Genomic DNA, 20,229 nt, shown 5'->3' on the forward strand with positions numbered 1-20,229 from the left:
AGCTGTCCAAATCGGGATGCCTTACAAGATATCAAGGTTTGTATCTGCAATCACTCCAGCACCACCCCTACCTATGACCTTTGACACCGAGAAGGAGTACCAAGAGCGTTTAGCCGAAGCGGAACGTGAGATACATAGGTGGAAAAGGGAGTATCAGAAGAAGGATCAGGATTATGAGACTGTAATGGGCCTGCTGGAGCAAGAAGCCTATGATAGCCGACAGAAAGATGTGATAATCGCCAAGCTGAATGAAAGAATCAAGGAGAAGTATGCCGCCCTTGATCGAATTCCCGGGCGAAAGAAGAGGCGTATGGATCTCTTTGATGGTCCACATTCTGACTTTGAGGATTAGTCCGCTTCAGGAGCTTGAGAGTCTCTCAGTCTGTTTTTCATGTCATTTTCTAGTTTTCCTTTATGTATTTTGGAGTCTATCCCTTGACTCAGTTTGTTAAAAGGGAATTATCTTTGTTTTACTTTAAAGTCTATCCCTTGGCTTTGTTGTTAGAAAGGGAATTATCTTGTAATCAACTTTGTTTTTTTAATGAATTGTTTAGGTTGATATGTTTACAAAATTGCTTCTATAGGTCCTTCAATAAAAATTGCATATTCTGACATATAGCATATCATGCATCATATCGCATTCATAAAAAGTGTCAAAGCCAAGTCTCACACTTTCCTCATTTCTGCCTCAGGAGAAAAGCAAAGGTGGCCCGGCGTATTCAGTACAGACCTACCCGTGTTCACCATACTCGAGCATACATCAAGAAGAAAATGGTAGCTACTGAGCAAGAGAACAATGACCTTAGGGAAGAGGTTAGTAGCCTCAAGGAAAGTATGGAGAAGATAACTGCAATGATGATGGACATGATGGCCGCACAGGCACAAGCCTCTCAAGCAAAAGTTGTTCAGACTGTTCGGGCAGATGTTGAAGTCTCTCAGCCTACTGGTTCTCCGATGACCCAGCCAATTTCTACTGCAACTATTGGTACTACACAGCCTTTGGTGAATCAGTTTTCCTCTGGTGATATTACAAACATGTATAATTCAGGGTTTCGTCCTGTTGGCTCTCTTGGTTTTTCTATCCCTCCTCAGTATCATATGCCGCCAGGCTATCCGTGGGGCATGCCACTCGCAAATAATGAAGGTGTTCGTCATAATGCACCAGAAATGCAGTTCCCTTTTGGTCAGCAACAAACACCGTTTTATCAGTCCGGCCAACCTTTTCCTCAGGCCACTATGACCTGTGCTGGACCCCTCGTTCATGCTGCTCATCAAGAAGAAGATCAAGTTTATCACTCCAACAGTGTGGCTGGTGATGATAGGGTGGCAAACTTGGAAGAAAAGTTTGAGGCGGTGCATAAAGAGTTAAAGACTATCCGCGGTAAAGAAATGTTCAGTCAGAATGTGAATGACCTTTACTTGGTTCCAGACGTGGTGATACCTCATAAGTTTAAAATGCCGATCTTTGAAAAGTACACAGGGGATACTTGCCCTGAGATGCACTTAGTCACATATGTCAGGAAGATGATAGCTCACAAGAATAATGAGCCTCTGCTTATTCATTGTTTCCAGGACAGTTTGAATGGTCCCGCACATACGTGGTACATGAATTTGAAGGGCATCACTACATTTGAGGAGTTGGCCAATGCTTTCATCCAACAATACAAATATAATTCTTATCTGGCACCTAACCGGAAAGAACTGCAATCTATGACTCAAGGTGATAAGGAATCTTTCAAGGAATATGCTCAGCGCTTCGTTCAGAAATCTGCTCAAATCCGTCCGCCTCTGGATGAAAGGGAAGTGTCCGATCTATTCTATGAGACTCTGAGCCCTTTCTACTCAGAGAAGATGCTTGGTTGTGCTTCACAAAAGTTTACCGATATGGTAGATATGGGTGTGCGCATTGAAGATTGGGTCCGTAAGGGACGTGTGAGTAAGGATGGTGTTTCTTCAGGTGGTTCATCTAATGGTAATAGGAAGTTCGGAAATGGGTACTCAAAGAAGAACGCTCAAGAGGTTGGCATGGTGGCCCATGGCGGATCCCAGCCTGTATACCCCAGCTACCCCTATGTTGCTAACATTCCACCACCTATCCCAGCTCCACAAAACCCAAACTATCAACCACAAAGGCCTCAAATACCCCATCCATATTATCCACCACTATATCAACCACAATCTTATCAACCACAACCTTATCAGCCACAATCGTTTTATTAGCAACCATACTATACCCCACCACCACAGCCACAACAGCCTCGCACTCGAGCTCAACAACAACAACCTCGCCCTCAAAGAAACTAATTTCCCCCTATTCCCATGACATATGAAGCCTTGTTACCTTCGTTGCTTGCCAGAGGTCTTGTTCAGACCCTACCACCTCCTCGTGTGCAGAACCCTTTACCCCCATGGTTCCGTGCTGATAGAAATTGTGCCTTTCATCAAGGGGCACCGGGACATGACATTGAACACTGTTACCCCCTTAAAGAAGCAGTTCAAAAGTTGATTCATAACAAAGATTTATCCTTTACTGACCCTAACCTTGTTACTCCAAACAATCTTCTGCCACCCCATGGGCCTACTGTTAACATGGTTGAAGATTATCAAGAAGGAGGTCTTGTCACTTGCTCTCAGGATATCAAAACTCCGTTGGTTCCATTGCATGTGAAAATGTGTGAGGCAGCTATGTTTAGCCACAATCATAATAGTTGTGAGGTATGTTCTGTGGACCCCCGCGGCTGCGTGCAGGTTCAAAATGATGTGCAAGGGCTAATAGATCGAGGAGAGCTGGTTGTCACAAGGGAGGACAAGAACATTTGTGTTGTAATCCCTGTGTTCAAGGATAGTGCGAAACCAATTGACGGTGTTACTCCGGTGTTCAAGGACAATTCCAAGCCAGTCGTCACTCCTCTTGTGATTTGTGTACCAAGACCCAAGCCGTTTTTCTCTCAAAACGCCATGCCGTATAACTATCAACCTACAAGCATAGAGAATGGTAAAGAGATATCCTTGAGTCCCTCAACTTCCGTGGGTAACATTGCGGAGAATAGTCAAATTCTGAGAAGTGGACGTATTCTTCCGGCTGTTGTGTAAGCAAAGAAGAAAGCTCTGGTGATAGAGTCCGTGCCAGTACCAGATCCTAGCAAGGGTAAGAGTGTGGTTCAACCTAGTGGAACTGATAATGATGAGATTTTGAAGCTGATCAAGAAAAGTGATTATAAGATAGTGGATCAGTTATTGCAGACTCCATCAAAGATTTCTATCATGTCACTATTGACAAGCTCTGATGCTCATAGGGATGCCTTGATGAAAGTGTTGAACCAAGCCTACGTAGACCATGATGTGACTTTGGGTCAATTTGGGAGCATTGTTGGAAATGTGACAGCATGCAACAATTTGAGTTTCAGTGATGAAGACCTCCCAGTGGAGGGGAAAAATCATAATATGGCCTTGCATATCTCTGTTATGTGCAAAACAGATTATTTGTCCAATGTCTTGATAGACACCGGTTCTTCCCTCAATGTGATGGCGAAGACAACCTTTGATAAATTGACATATTCAGATGGATTTATTAGGCCTAGTTGCGTATCAGTAAGGGCATTTGATGGATCCAGGAAGACGGTATGGGGAGAAGTAGATTTACCTATCACTATTGGGCCCCAAGAGTTTAAAGTTACATTCCAGATAATGGATATTCAAGCTTCCTACAGCTGTTTACTTGGTAGACCATGGATTCATGAAGCCGGGGCAGTAACATCCACTCTTCATCAAAAGCTAAAGTTTGTGAGTCGTGGAAAGCTTGTTACAGTAAGTGGGGAATCAGCTCTTTTGGTTAGCCATTTGTCGTCTTTTTCCTTCATTGGTGGTGAAAGTTCGGATGGGACGTTATTCCAAGGGCTTTCGGTTGAAAGCGGTACTACAAGAGGTGAAACATGCATGACCTCTCTAAAGGATGCTCAGAGAGTAATTCAAGAAGGAAAAGCTGAAGGTTGGGGGAAATTAGTACAGCTACCCGAGAACAAGCACAAAGAAGGTCTGGGTTTCTCCGGCAATAAGCAAATGATGTTCGACCCAACTAGGGGTACCTTTCACAGTGCCGGATTCATTAATGCGCCACCTGAGACTAATGCAATCTTGGAAGATCAATCAGAAGAGGTGGCACCTGACTTTGTAACTCCTGGTGGAGACTGCTGCAACTGGATTGCTGTTGACATCCCTTCTGCGATACCTCTTTCTAAGTAATGTGTTTGTCTTTTTGTTTTTTTAAGAAAACTCCTTTCGTCCTACCCCAGACGAAAGTGAAATCTTGCAGGGTTTGTTTTTGCTTTGAGTGTGTTTTCAGTATTAATGAAAATTGTCGTTTCTGTCACGGCCGTTATTATATTTTAGTACTTTTTCTGGAAAAAATGGTAATACAAAAAACCAAAAAAACTTGTTCTCTTTTTCTTTTAAAAAAAAAATCAATTTCAAAGGTCTGCATTCACTATCTTACTAAAAAAATCAATCATGAATCATATGTAGACTGAACATACATGAGCCCGTTGAACATGGTGACCCTATGCTGCCTCCCAACTTTGAGTTCCCAGTTTACGAGGCTTGGGTAGAAGAGGATGAAGAGATTCCTGATGAGCTCCGATGGATGTTAGAGCAAGAAAGAAAAGTCATTCAGCCTCACAAGGAAGAAATAGAGTTAATCAACCTGGGCTCTGAGGATGATAAAAAAGAAATTAAGATTGGAGCGTCGTTGGAAGCGTCTGTCAAGAAAAAGATAATTGAGCTTCTCAGAGAGTATGATGATATATTTGCATGGTCCTACAAAGACATGCCTGGGTTAGACCATGATGTTGTGGAACACCGTTTGCCTTTGAAGCCTGAGTGTCCTCCAGTCAAGCAGAAGTTAAGAAGATCTCATCCAGATATGGCTCTCAAGATCAAAGAGGAACACCGTTTGCCTTTGACGCAGGTTTCTTGATTACCTCCGAATATCCTCAATGGTTGGCCAACATAGTGCCCGTTCCAAAGAAAGATGGTAAGGTCAGAATGTGTGTTGACTATCGGGATTTGAACAAAGCTAGTCCGAAAGATGATTTCCCTTTACCTCACATTGATGTATTGGTTGATAGTACTGCTAGATGCAAGGTATTCTCCTTCATGGATGGATTCTCCGGGTATAACCAGATCAAGATGGCTCCAGAAGATAGAGAAAAGACGTCGTTCATCACGCCTTGGGGTGCTTTCTGCTACTTAGTAATGCCGTTTGGATTGATAAATGCTGGTGCCACTTACCAGAGAGGCATGACTAAAATATTCCATGATATGATACATAAAGAGATTGAAGTGTATGTGGATGACATGATCGTCAAATCAGGCACTGAAGAAGAACATGTTGAGTATTTGTTGAATATGTTTCAACGGTTGAGAAAGTACAAACTCCGTTTGAATCCTAACAAGTGTACCTTCGGTGTTAGATCCGACAAGCTCTTGGGTTTTATTGTCAGCCAGAAGGGTATTGAAGTAGATCCTGACAAAGTCAAAGCTATCAGGGAAATGCCTGCTCCAAGGACAGAGAAACAAGTTAGGGGCTTTCTAGGAAGATTGAACTACATCTCCAGATTTATCTCTCATATGACTGCCACGTGTGGGCCGATATTCAAGTTACTCCGTAAAGATCAAGGGATTGTTTGGACAGAAGATTGCCAGAAAGCTTTTGACAACATTAAAGGGTATTTGTTAGAACCTCCGATTCTTGTCCCTCCAGTCGAAGGGAGGCCTTTGATCATGTACTTGACCGTGTTAGAAGATTCTATGGGCTGTGTGTTGGGTCAACAAGACGAGACTGGAAAGAAAGAGCATGCCATTTACTACTTGAGTAAGAAGTTTACTAATTGTGAGTCCCGATATTCTATGCTTGAGAAAACCTGTTGCGCTTTGGCATGGGCTGCTAAGCGTCTTCGTCACTATATGGTTAATCACACTACTTGGTTGATATCCAAAATGGATTCGATCAAGTACATTTTTGAGAAGCCGGCTTTAACAGGAAGAATTGCTCGTTAGCAGATGTTATTGTCCGAGTATGATATTGTCTACCGCACTCAGAAAGCCATCAAAGGTAGTATTCTTGCTGACCATTTAGCTCATCAACCAATTGAAGATTATCAGCCTATCAAGTTTGATTTTCCAGATGAAGAGATCATGTATTTAAAGATGAAAGATTGTGACGAACCAATGTTTGGTGAAGGTCCTGATCCAGACTCTAAGTGGGGTTTGATATTTGATGGGGCCGTTAATGTCTATGGTAATGGAATAGGGGCGGTTATCCTTACTCCAAAGGGTACTCACATTCCTTTCACTGCAAGACTCCGGTTTGATTGCACGAACAACATTGCAGAATATGAAGCTTGCATCATGGGTATTGAAGAAGCCATCGACTTGAGGATTAAAAATATTGACATATATGGAGATTCAGCTCTTGTGATTAACCAGATCAAAGGAAAATGGGAAACTCACCATGATGGTTTGGTACCTTACAGAGACTATGCAAGACGTCTGTTGACTTTCTTCAACAAAGTGGAACTGCACCACATTCCTCGGGATGAGAATCAAATGGCAGATGCCCTAGCTACTTTATCTTCAATGATCAAAGTGAATCGTGGCAACGACGTGCCGCTGATCAGCGTCAAATTCCTTGATAGGCCTGCTTATGTGTTTGCAGCCGAGGCAGTTTTCGATGATAAGCCGTGGTTTCAAGATATTAAAGTGTTTCTCCAAACTCAAGAGTACCCTCCTGGGGCATCCCGTAAAGATAAGAGAACTTTAAGAAGATTGTCTGGTAACTTCTTTCTAAGTGGAGATGTTTTGTACAAAAGGAACTTTGATTCAGTTTTGCTCAGATGTGTGGACCGACGAGAAGCAGATTTATTAATGCATGAGATACATGAAGGCTCATTCGGGACCCATTCTAGTGGATATTCAATGGCTAAGAAAGCATTGAGAGCAGGCTACTACTGGATAACGATGCATGCTGACTGCCATCACTATGCCAAGAAGTGCCACAAGTGCCAGATTTATGCGGATAAGATTCATGTGCCACCGTCAATGCTCAATGTTATCTCGTCACCATGGCCGTTCTCTATGTGGGGTATTGATATGATTGGTCGGATCGAACCAAAAGCTTCCAATGGACATCGTTTCATACTAGTGGCCATTGACTACTTCACCAAGTGGGTTGAAGCGGCTTCTTATGCCAATGTGACCAAGCAGGTGGTGGTCCGGTTTATCAAGAACAATATCATATGTCGCTATGGTGTCCCTAACAAGATTATCACGGATAATGGTACGAATTTGAACAATAAAATGATGAAGGAATTGTGTGATGATTTCAAGATCAAGCATCATAACTCTTCTCCTTATAGACCCCAGATGAATGGTGCGGTCGAAGCTACAAACAAGAATATTAAGAAGATTGTGCAGAAGATGGTGGTCACCTATAAGGACTGGCATGAGTTGTTACCCTATGCTTTGTATGGTTACCGTACTTCAGTGCGTACTTTAACAGGGGCAACCCCTTTTTCCTTGGTGTATGGTACGGAAGCGATACTTCCTGTAGAAGTTGAAATCCCGTCTTTGAGAGTCTTGATGGAAGCTGAGTTGTCAGAGGCTGAATGGTGTCAGAATAGGTACGATCAGTTGAATTTGATTGAGGAGAAGCGCATGGCTGCTTTGTGTCACGGACAACTATATCAGACAAGGATGAAACAAGCATTTGATAAGAAGGTTCGTCCCCGTGAATTTAAAGAAGGAGACCTAGTAGTCAAGAGTATCAAGTCTTTTCAACCAGACCCCAGGGGCAAGTGGACACCTAATTATGAAGGTCCCTATGTAGTGAAGAGAGCTTTCTCTGGTGGTGCTTTAATTCTTACAACCATGGATGGAGAGGATTTACCTCGTCCTGTGAATTCTGATGCAGTCAAGAAATACTTTGTCTAAATATTTATAAAAGAACAGCTCGGTAGGTCGAAAACCCGAAAGGGCGGCCTAAACCAAAAATGAGCGTCTCGGTGGACTGAAAACCCGAAAGGGCGGTCCAGGCAAAAATTAGAGACATAAAAAAATTTTGATTGTCCTGATAGATTGAAAACCCGCAAGGGCGATCTATGCAAAAATTAAGGATTATGACAAGTAACTGCATCAGATGAAGCATCACTCACTTGGGGCACCTTAGCCGTCAAAAGATCTTCGATATTGAAGCAATCTAAACAGTGGAATTCAAAGTTGTTAGGAAGTATGATGGTTATTATGTTCAATGTACCTTCCCCATATTAATTACCATTTTCCAAACTTTGTGATCTGTGGTGCCATGCCTTTGGCTGGTTACCATTTCTTTTAAATCAATTTGAGCCTGTGCCTTTTATTTGAAGTTCCTATTTATTATATGTGCAAGTTTTCTTCCATTTTTACTGTTAATACTTGAAGTAAAAACTTTGAAAATTCTCTTAAAATCTTTATGTTTTCTTTTTGAAAAAAGCAAAATTGACAAACATTTTATCTTTAATTCATGTATCGTAGAAGCATGTGTCAACATTCGATTCAAGAGCATGGACATGGTCATTGCAAAAAAAAAAAAAAGAAAAAAAAAGAAAAAGCTCGCTAAGTTGAAAACCCGAAAGGGCGGCTTAGGCAAAAAAAGAGCATCCCGGTGGATTGAAAACCCAAAAGGGCGATCCAGGCAAAAGTTAGGGATTTCATAAAAATTAATATACCAAAGAAAAAGCAATGACTATTTGAAGCATGAGTTTGCGAAAGTACTCCAGTTCAATCCAAAAATGGCGACTTCGGCTAGTGGTCTGAGTATTGGTTCATTGCCCCATCAGTGTTTTGCTTAAAGGGTTGTGCCCCCGATGAAGATTACCGAGTTGTTTGTACTATGATACCGGGCCATTTCCGTTCTGGACCTGCCCAATTATCCCTCCATAATCTTGCCGTTATATTGGCATATGTGTCTCATACATGTTCATTTCATTCATGCATACGTAGCATGCATACCAATATCATTCATGCATACGTAGCATGCATACCAATATCATTCATGCATTGTTGCATTTTTACCTAGTGTCTCATTTCAGTACATCTTGTAAAAGCGTCACCCTCAATATATTTGATTCAAGTTTGTCACTAATTATTTCAAGGGGCAGGTCCCATCAAGTAGTCTTTGTCTCAATATATATATCAGCTCCCTAGTACCTTATGTGAGTTATCCTTGTACCAAAAGCATGTGCCTTTTATCTACGTTTGTCGTTATCTCAGTAAAGGTAACTGACAGTACTTCCTTTCGTATGTTTGTCGTTATCTCAGTAAAGGTAACTGACAGTATTTCCTTCATTTCGTATGTTTGTCATTATCTCAGTAAAGGTAACCAACAGTATTTCCTTCATTTCGTATACTTGTCATTATCTCAGTAAAGGTAACTGACAGTATTTACTTCATTTCGTATGTTTGTCATTATCTCGGTAAAGGTAACTGACAATATTCCCTTCATTTCGTATGTTTGTCGTTATCTCAGTAAAGGTAACTGACAGTATTTCCTTCATTTCGTATGTTTGTCATTATCTCAGTAAAGGTAACTGACAGTATTTCCTTTCGTATGTTTGTCGTTACCTCAGTAAAGGTAACCAACAGTATTTCCTTTTCGTATTTTGGTCGTTACCCGAGTCGAGGTAACTGACGGTATTTCCTTTCCGTATATTGGTCGTTATCCGTGTTGAGGTAACTGACGCTATTTCCTTTCTGTATGATGGTCGTTATCCGAGTTGAGGTAACTGACGGTATTTTCTTTCCGTATATTGGTCGTTATCCGAGTTGAGGTAACTGGCAGTATTTCCTTTCTGTATGTTGGTCTTTACCTCAGTAAAGGTAAGTGACGATATTCATGTTCGTATGTTCGTCTTTACCACAGTAACGGTAATAAATAATATTTCCTCCCCAGTGATATCTATCAGTTTTTTCCCAGTCAATGTATTTTTGTCGTCCTTGCATCGCAGACATTTATACCAGTATATTCATAAGCATTGCATTCTCAACATTTCAACTGGTCAAAATTGGTGTACTTAGTATTTAAGTCTCTTCGACTCGTTGATTTAAAATTTTCATTCTTTTAAATCTCCGTGACGGAGAAACTTAAATAGGGGCATCTGTCATACCCCAAATTTTGACATCTTTTCTCTATTCTTACCCATTTTATTCATATTTTTAAAGTCGGTAATTTTCGTCGTTTCAGACGAAATTTCGACAGAGAGGTTACTTTGAAGTACCTCATTTTTTTATTCCGAGTCGGGCCCTCTTCTCTCTTTATTTTCTTTTTATTTCAGTATTTAATTTCCATCGTTTTAATTTTAATTTTAGTTTTGATTTTAAAATTAGTTACTCTTTCTATTTAATAAATGTTTATTTTCCGTTTTTGTCCAATGAAGTCAATAAGTCTGAAAATTTCAGCAAGGGTCCATTTTTCCTTTTTTCTTTTCTTCTCCGTACGCCCACATGTTTAGGCAAGTTCATAGGGTCAAAGTTTTGTTGCCAGATCCAGCAAATCAGTAGTAATTTCCTTATTCTATCCAACCCTAATGGTATAAATTGAAACCTGCAAAAAAAGAGAGGGGAGGAGATCATAAAACCCTAGCCGCAAACAAAGAAAAACCGGACAACAGCAGCCGCTACCAAACATCACAAACCCTAATTCTCTCCATTTTCCCTAATTTTCGAATCAAACAGAAAAATTGCAAGAAAATGAACAAAACCCAGTCCCGTAAATAATTTCCGAACTCATACATCAAACCGAATCCATTCCATCTCACAAATCATCCATCGTTTTCCGTTTTGATTTCAACAACCACAAATTCACCAGAAACTCATAAACAACAACGAATCTAGATCCAAGCTTTGATACAAGTCTCAAATTCGAACCGAATCGGAGAAAGGAAACAAGGATTTGCGAACAAGTTTACAGTGTCAAGGATCAGAATAGAACCGGAGCGTGAAGGAAGAAGAAGAAACTGAACCGGCCTTGCAGCGCTGAAGCACAAACCGATTCGGCTCCTCCTTGCTAGAACAGATCGGAACCCGAGGTAAAGAAGGTAGTATTTTATTTCCGTTTGTTTGATTGTAGATGTAGAACGTGTTATTGCTTTTCTTTGAAATCTAAGTCCGGATCTATCATCTACACGAAAAAGGATATAATAATATGTAATTGTTTTTGAAAAAGGAGTGTTTTGAAAACTCCGGCACGGTGGTGCACCACCGGCCACCGCGCCGGAACCCATCCCTTCCGTCGGAGAAGATGAAGAAAGAGAGAGCTTTTATGGGAGAAAGAGAAGTAAGAGAGAGAAATGATTTGAGAAAATGAAGGAAAATGGGTCTTACGCCCTATATATATCAATCAGAACCGGGCGGGTCTAACCGACCGCCCACGGTCCAGTAATCCGAACCGGTCCGGTGTGTCTGCTTAAGCCCAACTTCGTTATTATACCCCTGTTTTACTTTCTGCACTTCTTTCACTTTTGAAAATCTCTCTAAAAATTATAAAAAAATATGTTTTGCTTTGTGTTAATTGTTTATTTACTGTTTTGTCATTATTATTGTAGTATATTTGAATCATCTCATGCATATTTATTTTTTTGTCATTTTATTCATGGGTATTATTTTTAGTGTGTATTTAGGAATTGATGTAATTTAATTTGTGCACTTTTTATTTCTTGCTATCATATTTCTCCTGAGACCATAGAATGTATCTAGGAATTGATGTAATAATGTAGGTAACACAAGCACCGACACATGCACCGGCACTACCCCACTTTATTTACCGCTTTACGCTTATTTTTGTTGTTTTACACCGTTACGCTAGCATACCGTTTAGCTTAGAAAAATCATTTTTACCAAAAAATCAAATATGCAAAACTCCAAAAATATTTTCTTAAATAAACCTTGGCTTGTAACCCAAGTGTTTTTTTTCTTTTATTTTCTTAATCAAATGCTTAATTGAATTAATATTCATAATAGACTTGATTTTCTTGTAATTAAAATTTGACCAACCTCAGCTTATTTTATCTCATGCCTTGAGGCCTCTTATCCCTTCTTAAAACCATTTTCTAAAAATCTAAAATCGACCAACCCACCAAAAAGAAACTTTTTAGGTGAACTACATTGGTTTTGATCCCTTTTCTTTAAGGGTATGTAGGCATAGGATTTTTATCCTTCCAAATCAAATAAAAATAACAAAAAACATACTTCTTCTCCCCCCATTCTTTCACTTAGATTTTTAGGTAGTAATTTTCAAATAAGCAAATCAATTTAGCACAAGATAATTTAGGTAAGAGGTTCCTACGGAATACCGTAGATGCTTAGGGTGCTAGCACCTTCCCTTCGCATAACCAACCCCCGAATCCAAAGTCTCGATGAGGGTTTTTGACTCATTTTTTCCCTTCCCACGAATAAAAATCGAGAGTTCAAAGATTGACGATTTAAATCAATTAATGGTTTGATATCCGAAAATCACGAGCACACTATTCAACCTTTTGAACACTCAGTATCGTGTAGCACTTGTAAATTAGAGAATCAAAACATATCCTTCTGCACCCAATTTAAGACCATAAAAAAATGTATCACTCACAATTTAGAAGAAGAGAAGAACTAGAGAAATCATTTTCTTAGGCAATTTCAAAGTATAGACGTAGCAGAGCAGATACCGGTTTGTGGATTGAAAGTCTTTGTTAGAAAGTAAAGCCACATAAGGTAAGGGCTTTTTCTCCATACGTTTTTATTAAGTGTTAGGACCTTGTTACGAAATAGTGGCAGAGATTTTTGTCGGTTTGAAAGAAAATAAAAATAATAATAATAATTAAAAGATAAATATATTTATTAAAGTTTGAATTTATTTATGAAATTTATATATGAGAAGGTGATATCGATTTCTATTATGTTTTATTTGCTTTGTGATGTTTGAGAATAAAAAGATGTAATTTGTTTATGATTTAGTTGTGTGGTTGCCTTAGTGGCTGAGTTCTATTTTGCTTTTGCCTAAGTGGCTAGATTATATATTTTTGAAAATTAATCATCATGGCATGGCATATGCATAACCTTTGTGGCTTGTTTCATTATCATGACTTTTGCATAGCCTTTGTGGCTCGTTTTAGCCTTTGTGGCTTGTTTAGCCTTTGTGGCTTGTTTATATCCGGATCATGTAGTACTTAAGAGCATAGCATGCATCTTATGCATAATTTCATTTGAGTTCTTTTCTTAAAATATGGCTTGTGTATTTTTATTTCTTTTTGATCGAGAACATTTTATACTATCTATTTTAGAGCATTGTTTCTTGTGCTTTGAGTATGAACCAATTTGGATAAGAAAATTGACCCTTACATTAATATAATGTTTTAACTACCAAAGATGAAATGAGCGTGATGTGTGATTGAAGCGTACTCGGGGGTAAATTGGGTTTTTCAATGTAAAAGAAGATTAATTTTTATTAAGTTGTATTTGTAACTTTTAAAATACTTTTGAATTCTATTATTAAGGAGTAATTTTCTATTGATTTATTTTTAACAGGTTATCTTTCTATTAGTTTCACTCAAATATTTTTAAAGAAATATATAATTTTTAAGTAATGTCTTGGATCAAAATCCAGAGCGTTACACTTTATTTAGCTCGAAACAGCTCATCAAAGTAACCTTTAGCCACTGAAGCCATACCATTATCATCTGTCACACGGACCCCTGCTTCATCTTCTAGAAAAAGAATTTTATTTACCTTTTTCCTAGCTGTAGCTGAAGCGTGGAAGAACTTGTTGTTAAGATTTCCTTCCTTGTACCAATGACTTTTTGCTCTTTGCTTCCAATAGACGTCTTCTTGTACTAGTAACTGTGTCATTTTCCGTTGCAGGCTCTCAAATAATTCAGCATCATCAGACCCACGAAATCTAGCAAGGTTCCTACGACACTCCTCAATGTCTAACCGTAGCTGATTGCAATGCGTCTTGCTCCAATGTTTCAACTCCTCTGCACATCCTCCTAGCCTCGTGACCAAATCAGATTCGCTTTGTTGCTGCCAGCAATTTTGCACCACCTCCTTTAGGCTTGGTTTAAGCCGCCAAGCATTTTCAAACTTGAAATTCTTTCTAGCCCTACAAGGACGAATACTAGGTTCTCTATTCAGCAATATGCGATAATGATCTGATGACGGTGCAACTAAATTATCGAGGTTAGCATTCGGAAACATTTGGTACCAAGCCTTATTTGCGAGTGCTCTATCAAGTCTCTCCTCCACCGCTTTATCTGTACCCAAACTTTTGAACCAAGTAAATGGATATCCATCAAGGTGAATGTCTATCAAACCTGCTTCTTGAATTGCTTGTCGAAAACCATTGATGAGCCACGAAGGTTTTTCGGCTGTACCTTTCTTCTCGTAGGAATAAAGGATATCAATGAAGTCCCCTATTTATACACCAAGGTAGTTGTGTATTCCTTGACAATTGTCGAATAAAATTCCAAGTAGTGTATAGGAAACTTTGCCTTTCTAAATATTATTGGTAGATAAACTAGTACAAGTGTTTGTCCCTATTGCTCTGGATTTTATATTAAGTGATGGAACTTGTTTTATTAAGTTCTCTTCTCTGAGGAGGCGTAAACCTCAATCCATTACGAGATTGAAAGGTTTTATCTAATATATAATACATTTGATGGTGATAATTATTATAGCAAGTTTTTTTTCCTTGAGGAGGCTTAAACTATATCTGTTGTGGGAGGAAGGTGCTACCTAAATTATTCTTGGTGACCATTGCCTTCTCAAAATGCATGATATCAGAGGGAGAATTTGGTTATCTGAATTCAAGGTAGTTATGGGGTTGTTTTTCTTTCTCAATTTAAGTCGTAATTGACTCTTGTATAATAGAACCAAGAAGAATCAACAACTAAAAAGTTGTTAGTGAATTAAAGATATAAATTTTACAATTGACATATTCGAATAAAAAAAATATATTCGAAAGTTGTCCAATAAATTTCTACTCAGTTGTTTGGTTGGATATGGTAAGAGAAATGATATTTGTACAACCACTTGAGACAACTTTTTTACAACTTTCTTTCTCAAACTCACATTATCCTCTTATTCTCTCTCTTCCTTTTTCTCTCCATTGTTTTTAACCAATAAAAAGAGAGAAAAAAGAAGTTGTCACCAAAAGTTGTATGAAATGATTGTTCAAATATCATTACTCATATGGTAAATCCATCCCAGTTGAGTCGACTCCCTTGTTTTCATTAAGGGTCCCCTTGAGGTGTAATGTAGAGTCGATGTATGATCCACGTGGATGATCACATGTTCATTTTGTGTATCATACAATAACATTTGATGATATAATTAATAAATGTAAATTTGACTCATGCATTACAATTTCATAAATAGGTTTGTTAATTTATAAATTTCAAGAATAATTATTCTCTCTATTTAAAATGTGGTAATTCTTGAAAAATATTATCTAAAAGGTTTCAATACGTATACAAATATTATTAATACACTTAAAAACTATAAAGAAAACTGCGTCTGGACAATCAACGTCAATAGCACAAGGAAGTGCTGCATTGTCAAATAAGAAAAAAGGAATGTTACTAAAACATGAATAATATTGTATTTAAGATAAATTTGAAAATGGCGTAAAAAATTGCTTACCACCATTGGTTACAACATGAAATAAAGATAGAAAGATAAAGAAAAGGTAAACACACTTGGGAATTTGAGTCATATTTTTCATCTTTTGTATGTAATAAACAGATTTGTGTTTATCACTTTATAAGTAAAGAACTTGGAAGTTGCAACATACAAGAATCCATTTATAAAATTTGAATTAATGTTATGTGAATCTAATCAATATGTTGTGTTTACCCCTTTAGCTCATTCAATTTATCACTTAACATTAGTAAAGATCTCATAAAAATCTTGATGATCATCAAAGTTCATATTTTTTTATTACAGGTAAATATATATTTTTATTTATCTTTTAGCGTTTCAAAATAGACCGAGGAAAATTCCAAAACATACTCAACAATAATGAATGATGGAAAAACATAGTTGTATAAATAAAGCATCGAAAAGGTGACAACACATTTAATTATGAATTAAAGGTTATCTAAGGATGTTTTTTGTAACACCCTTGAACCCCACCATTAATATTTAATATAAATAAAACAATTAATTCATATTATACTCAAGGTATCGCGTCAATAAAACTTCAAAATCGTGCAGGTTATATTTTTCATAAAAGTTATGCAACAGAATAAATAACATCTCCAACATTGTATCAATATCTCAACAACATAATTCAAATCTCAGATACACCAAAATAAAATAACGAAGTTTCCATAAACTCCAGCATAACATATAAACAGAATAAATCCCAAAAGGGCTTAATCAGAGTCCTAATCTAGACTCTAAATGTAACACCCCAAAAATTACATGAAATGATTTAACGAAGTTAATTAAAAGAACTCCTGATTTTATGATTATAATGATGTTATGATGATAGAAGATTATGTTAGCTACGAAGAAATAGATTTATGATGATTAGTGATGTGCTAGGAGGATTATTATGATGAAGGGAAAAGTGAATAAAATAATATAGAGGCGGGAGATGTAAAATAAAAGTTTTTATTAAGTGGGGGAGGAAGAAGTAAAAATAATAGAAAATCTAATGGAAGGAATAATAGTATGACGTTAGCTCAACTATAAACAGAGAATTAACAATCAAAGTTGTTACTTTTGCTGAAATGTAGAAACAATAGAAGAAGAGAGAAGAGAAAGAGAAAACCCTAATTTCAAATAAGAGAGCCGAAAAATTGTGACTTCGGAGATTCGAGGTAAGGGGGAGATTCCTATCACTTTAGGGTAATTTAATCTATGACGGGAAAGATTTAGAATGTAATATGTTTAAATACTTAAAATATGAAGAACCTCTTCCGACATTAATCATGCCGATGAGTATCACTTGACAAGTGCAGCAAAATACTTGTCAAGATTATGACCTGAAGTAGATTTTCTGTTCCTAGATGTCGGAAATAATGTTTTGAAGCCTTCCAACCTTGTTTAGATTCCGCTTTCTCAGAACCAACAATGATGTTGGAAAAATTCAGTCGGATTGGTGCTACACGGACACTCTTTTTAGCTTGCTGATCTTTTAGATAGAGTCGGTCAAGGACTTTCCAAATGTCCCATTCCTTCAGCTGAAAAATGTTTCAAGTGTAACCAGTTAATTTTTTCCAACCGTTAATTTGGAGGCAAGTCATTAAATGTGTTATGAAAATAACCTTTAAGTGAGTTTTATAGACAATTGTTTGGTAACCAGTGAATGCTGGTAATAAAAATTGTGTAACTTTTAACCAAAAGGAAAATATTGAGTACATAATAAAAGGAGCATATGCTCATTATTAAGTAAACGTGGGACAATATTCTTTGCCTTTTCTCTCACCACTGGTGTTGGTTGGGAAACAACATAATTTGTTGGAACAAAATGTGTTTAACATTACCCTTTGAGAGTTTTGATGATAACAAGGTGTTAAAAATTGTCAATTGGATATGCTAATATTTGTTCAAATGTACAGGACCATAGACAAAAATTTGATATCTTTATTAGGTTCTGGAAGAACAAAAGAGAACAATGGAATCAACAAAAAGGAAGCTTGAAGCATCTAAAGAGAAGTGCTCCTGAAGTGATGACGTCATCAGAATCAAGTTCATCATAGGCATCTCATCAGAAGCAGAAGATCACAAGAAGCTGAAGTTCATCAGAAGATGAGAGACTTAAAGCTTCAAAGGCTATTCATTGGATTTGATCTCGTCTAAGCATTGCAGAAAATCAGGAGTGTGAAGCAACGACTAATTAAAATGAAGTTGAAGGCATTGGATGCTTGATTTTTTAAGAGCGTTGAGAAATTACAATTGTACGAAGTTTACAACCACTATCTCCACTACTCAGTTTGTGTCTTTGCTACAAGACAATAATAACAGCTCTGCCTGCAACATTGTTCCATCATACTCGGAATGAATTTGAAATTGATCCTTCATTGAACAATAATCATATCAAGCAAAAGATCATTGGTGATTGATCAAAGATTCAAACGACTTTATTTTGATGTGTTGGCAATTCACAACGTCTCTTTCACACCTCTATATGAAGGATTGGAAGACTCAAAGAATGACAAAACTCTACAACAATTTGAAAGTTCCAAAACTCTCTTGAAATTGTTCTGCATCAAAAGTTCACTTAGAATTTATTATCAAAGTTCATATCTTAGAAATTCTAGAGTCTTAAGAGTCTGTATCTGATTTGTATTGTGAACACCACTGATTGTATATCAAGTGTTCAACCTCAAACAAATTTCTTTGTAATTCTATTTGAATTTGAGGTCTCTTGATTGTGTTCAGGAGCATAGGAAATCTCTTGCAGTTATGCTTGAGTAATTTGAAGTCTCTTGCTAAGTTTAGCAGTGAGCAGTTGTAATCAGATATTACATTTTAGTGAACTCTCCATGGAAGTGCAAGGGGGAAAGGACCACTTCCGGTTTGTGGAAGGAACCTGTATAATTGCTTTGTGTCTTTATTCTTTCTTTCTCTCTGTTTTATCCGCTGCAATTTAGTCCTGAACATCACTTCAGAAGTAGAACTCTATCTGCTTCTGATTAGTGTTTTCAGCTTTGGAGAAAACAAAGAAAAAACTAACACAATTCAACCCCCTTCTTGTGTTTTTCTCATCTTCATAATTGAGTAGGGATTTTTCCATTTCCTTTTTGGAAACACTTATGTGTCACCTGGTTTGATGACAGGCTGACCAATGATGATATCGGAGATACTCGGTCATTGCCATGTAATGCCACATATATAACATTAACTATCCCTACTCTTTCATCTTTGGACAAAATAACTAGAATATAATTTGTTAGTTAAACACAATTATATGTGTTTGATGAATAGAAAGTGAAGCTTGAAGTCTCCGAATTGGAGTTCACGATTCCCGTGTTTCAGATAGAGACATGATCAGCAAAGGAATGGAACAATTTTTCCAGTGGACGACATTGGTCGAAGCCATAGATTCAACTCACAGGATGCTCCTGTTGGACCTCTGTATTGTCGATCCCAAGAACATTGTGGTTCAGATTTTCAGGTTAGAAGCTCTTATTTAGGAGAACTTTCATATGGATAGCAGTCCTCTTGAATTTTTATTCTTGCGATGAATTCGATCATGGATTCCTTTCCTTTAGTGGTGAATTCATTACTAGTGTGAATTTGTGGATCCACCGTGGTGAATTCATTACTAGTTCTCTTGAAAGAAGATGCTATTTCCCACAAACGACGCTATTGTTCAGAACAAATTGAAAATTTATCTGAAGATGATAAAGTTACTCACAATGGTGTTTGATCGATGGAAGTAGGTGCTCCAACTTTGATAGTGGTGCTCCAATGATGTAGTGGTCGCAACCCCGTCGAGGAGAGAAAAGATTGTGTTAATGTGGTGGCTTTTGGCATGGGAGGAGGAGCATGTGGGAGAGCGTAGTATGTTGATGTATAATATTTTGTTGCAGTATGGTGTGAAAGACAAGTTGGACTGCAGTCTCTGTCCAGGTAAATAGTACTTCATTCAAAGAGCCTATTATTTGCTTTTTTTGTGGTACAAACTGTTAGGTCGGAATACTATGACACTGTGTGGCGTAAATGGGCATCTCCGAAGGTCTTTTTGCTCACTCAGTGATTAGTACTATAAATCGGCTACCTACGAAAGATAACCTGATTTTTCGTGGAATTATTCGACAAACTTCAGGTCTTTGTTCGAGTGGATGTGGTTAGGCTGAAAGTGTAGATTATTTTTTTATGGGTTATGCTTTTTATGGTTGCATTTGGGAGCATATTGACGGTGGCTTGGCATTCTTGCGGTAAACAATTTACCGATTTCTCAACATTTCCATCTATTTATAAATTTAGCAGGCGACTCTAGAAAAATCCATTTTGTACTCCATGTGATGAGGTTGTCGTCTGTATGAGTTTTCTTTTTGAAAGGAAATTAAATGAATAGTCGTATTTTTCGACACAATGATCAATCTTTGCAGCAACTGGTAAACAGCATGAAGCTATATACATTTAGGTGGTTACAAGCAAAAATCAGTAACTTAGCTATTGACTTTCATCACAGAAGCACTAATCTCATTA

General features: G+C 37.8%; 2 protein-coding genes across 2 annotated transcripts; both read left to right on the forward strand.

Annotated features, from left to right (window-relative positions):
• Positions 1 to 771: 771 nt before the first annotated feature.
• LOC120576974 (uncharacterized) lies at positions 772 to 2,220 on the forward strand. The gene has a single exon (XM_039827854.1). It carries the CDS (start codon positions 772 to 774, stop codon positions 2,218 to 2,220), a length of 1,449 nt encoding a protein of 482 aa, XP_039683788.1.
• Positions 2,221 to 2,319: 99 nt separating this feature from the next.
• LOC120576975 (uncharacterized) lies at positions 2,320 to 4,972 on the forward strand. The gene is made up of 3 exons (XM_039827855.1): positions 2,320 to 2,995; positions 3,095 to 4,238; positions 4,522 to 4,972. Exons 1-3 carry the CDS (start codon positions 2,320 to 2,322, stop codon positions 4,970 to 4,972), a joined length of 2,271 nt encoding a protein of 756 aa, XP_039683789.1.
• The last annotated feature ends 15,257 nt before the right edge of the window (positions 4,973 to 20,229 follow it).

This window comes from Medicago truncatula, chromosome 7 (genome assembly GCF_003473485.1).
Source record: "Medicago truncatula cultivar Jemalong A17 chromosome 7, MtrunA17r5.0-ANR, whole genome shotgun sequence".
Lineage (NCBI taxonomy): Eukaryota > Viridiplantae > Streptophyta > Magnoliopsida > Fabales > Fabaceae > Medicago > Medicago truncatula.

Coding starts and splice junctions, on each gene's coding strand:
- LOC120576975 (XM_039827855.1), top strand. CDS start 2,320: ATGACATATGAAGCCTTGTTACCTTCGTTGCTTGCCAGAGGTCTTGTT. Junction 2,996..3,094: donor ACCTACAAGCATAGAGAATG/GTAAAGAGATAT, acceptor CTGTTGTGTAAG/CAAAGAAGAAAGCTCTGGTG. Junction 4,239..4,521: donor TCTGCGATACCTCTTTCTAA/GTAATGTGTTTG, acceptor AATCATATGTAG/ACTGAACATACATGAGCCCG.
- LOC120576974 (XM_039827854.1), top strand. CDS start 772: ATGGTAGCTACTGAGCAAGAGAACAATGACCTTAGGGAAGAGGTTAGT.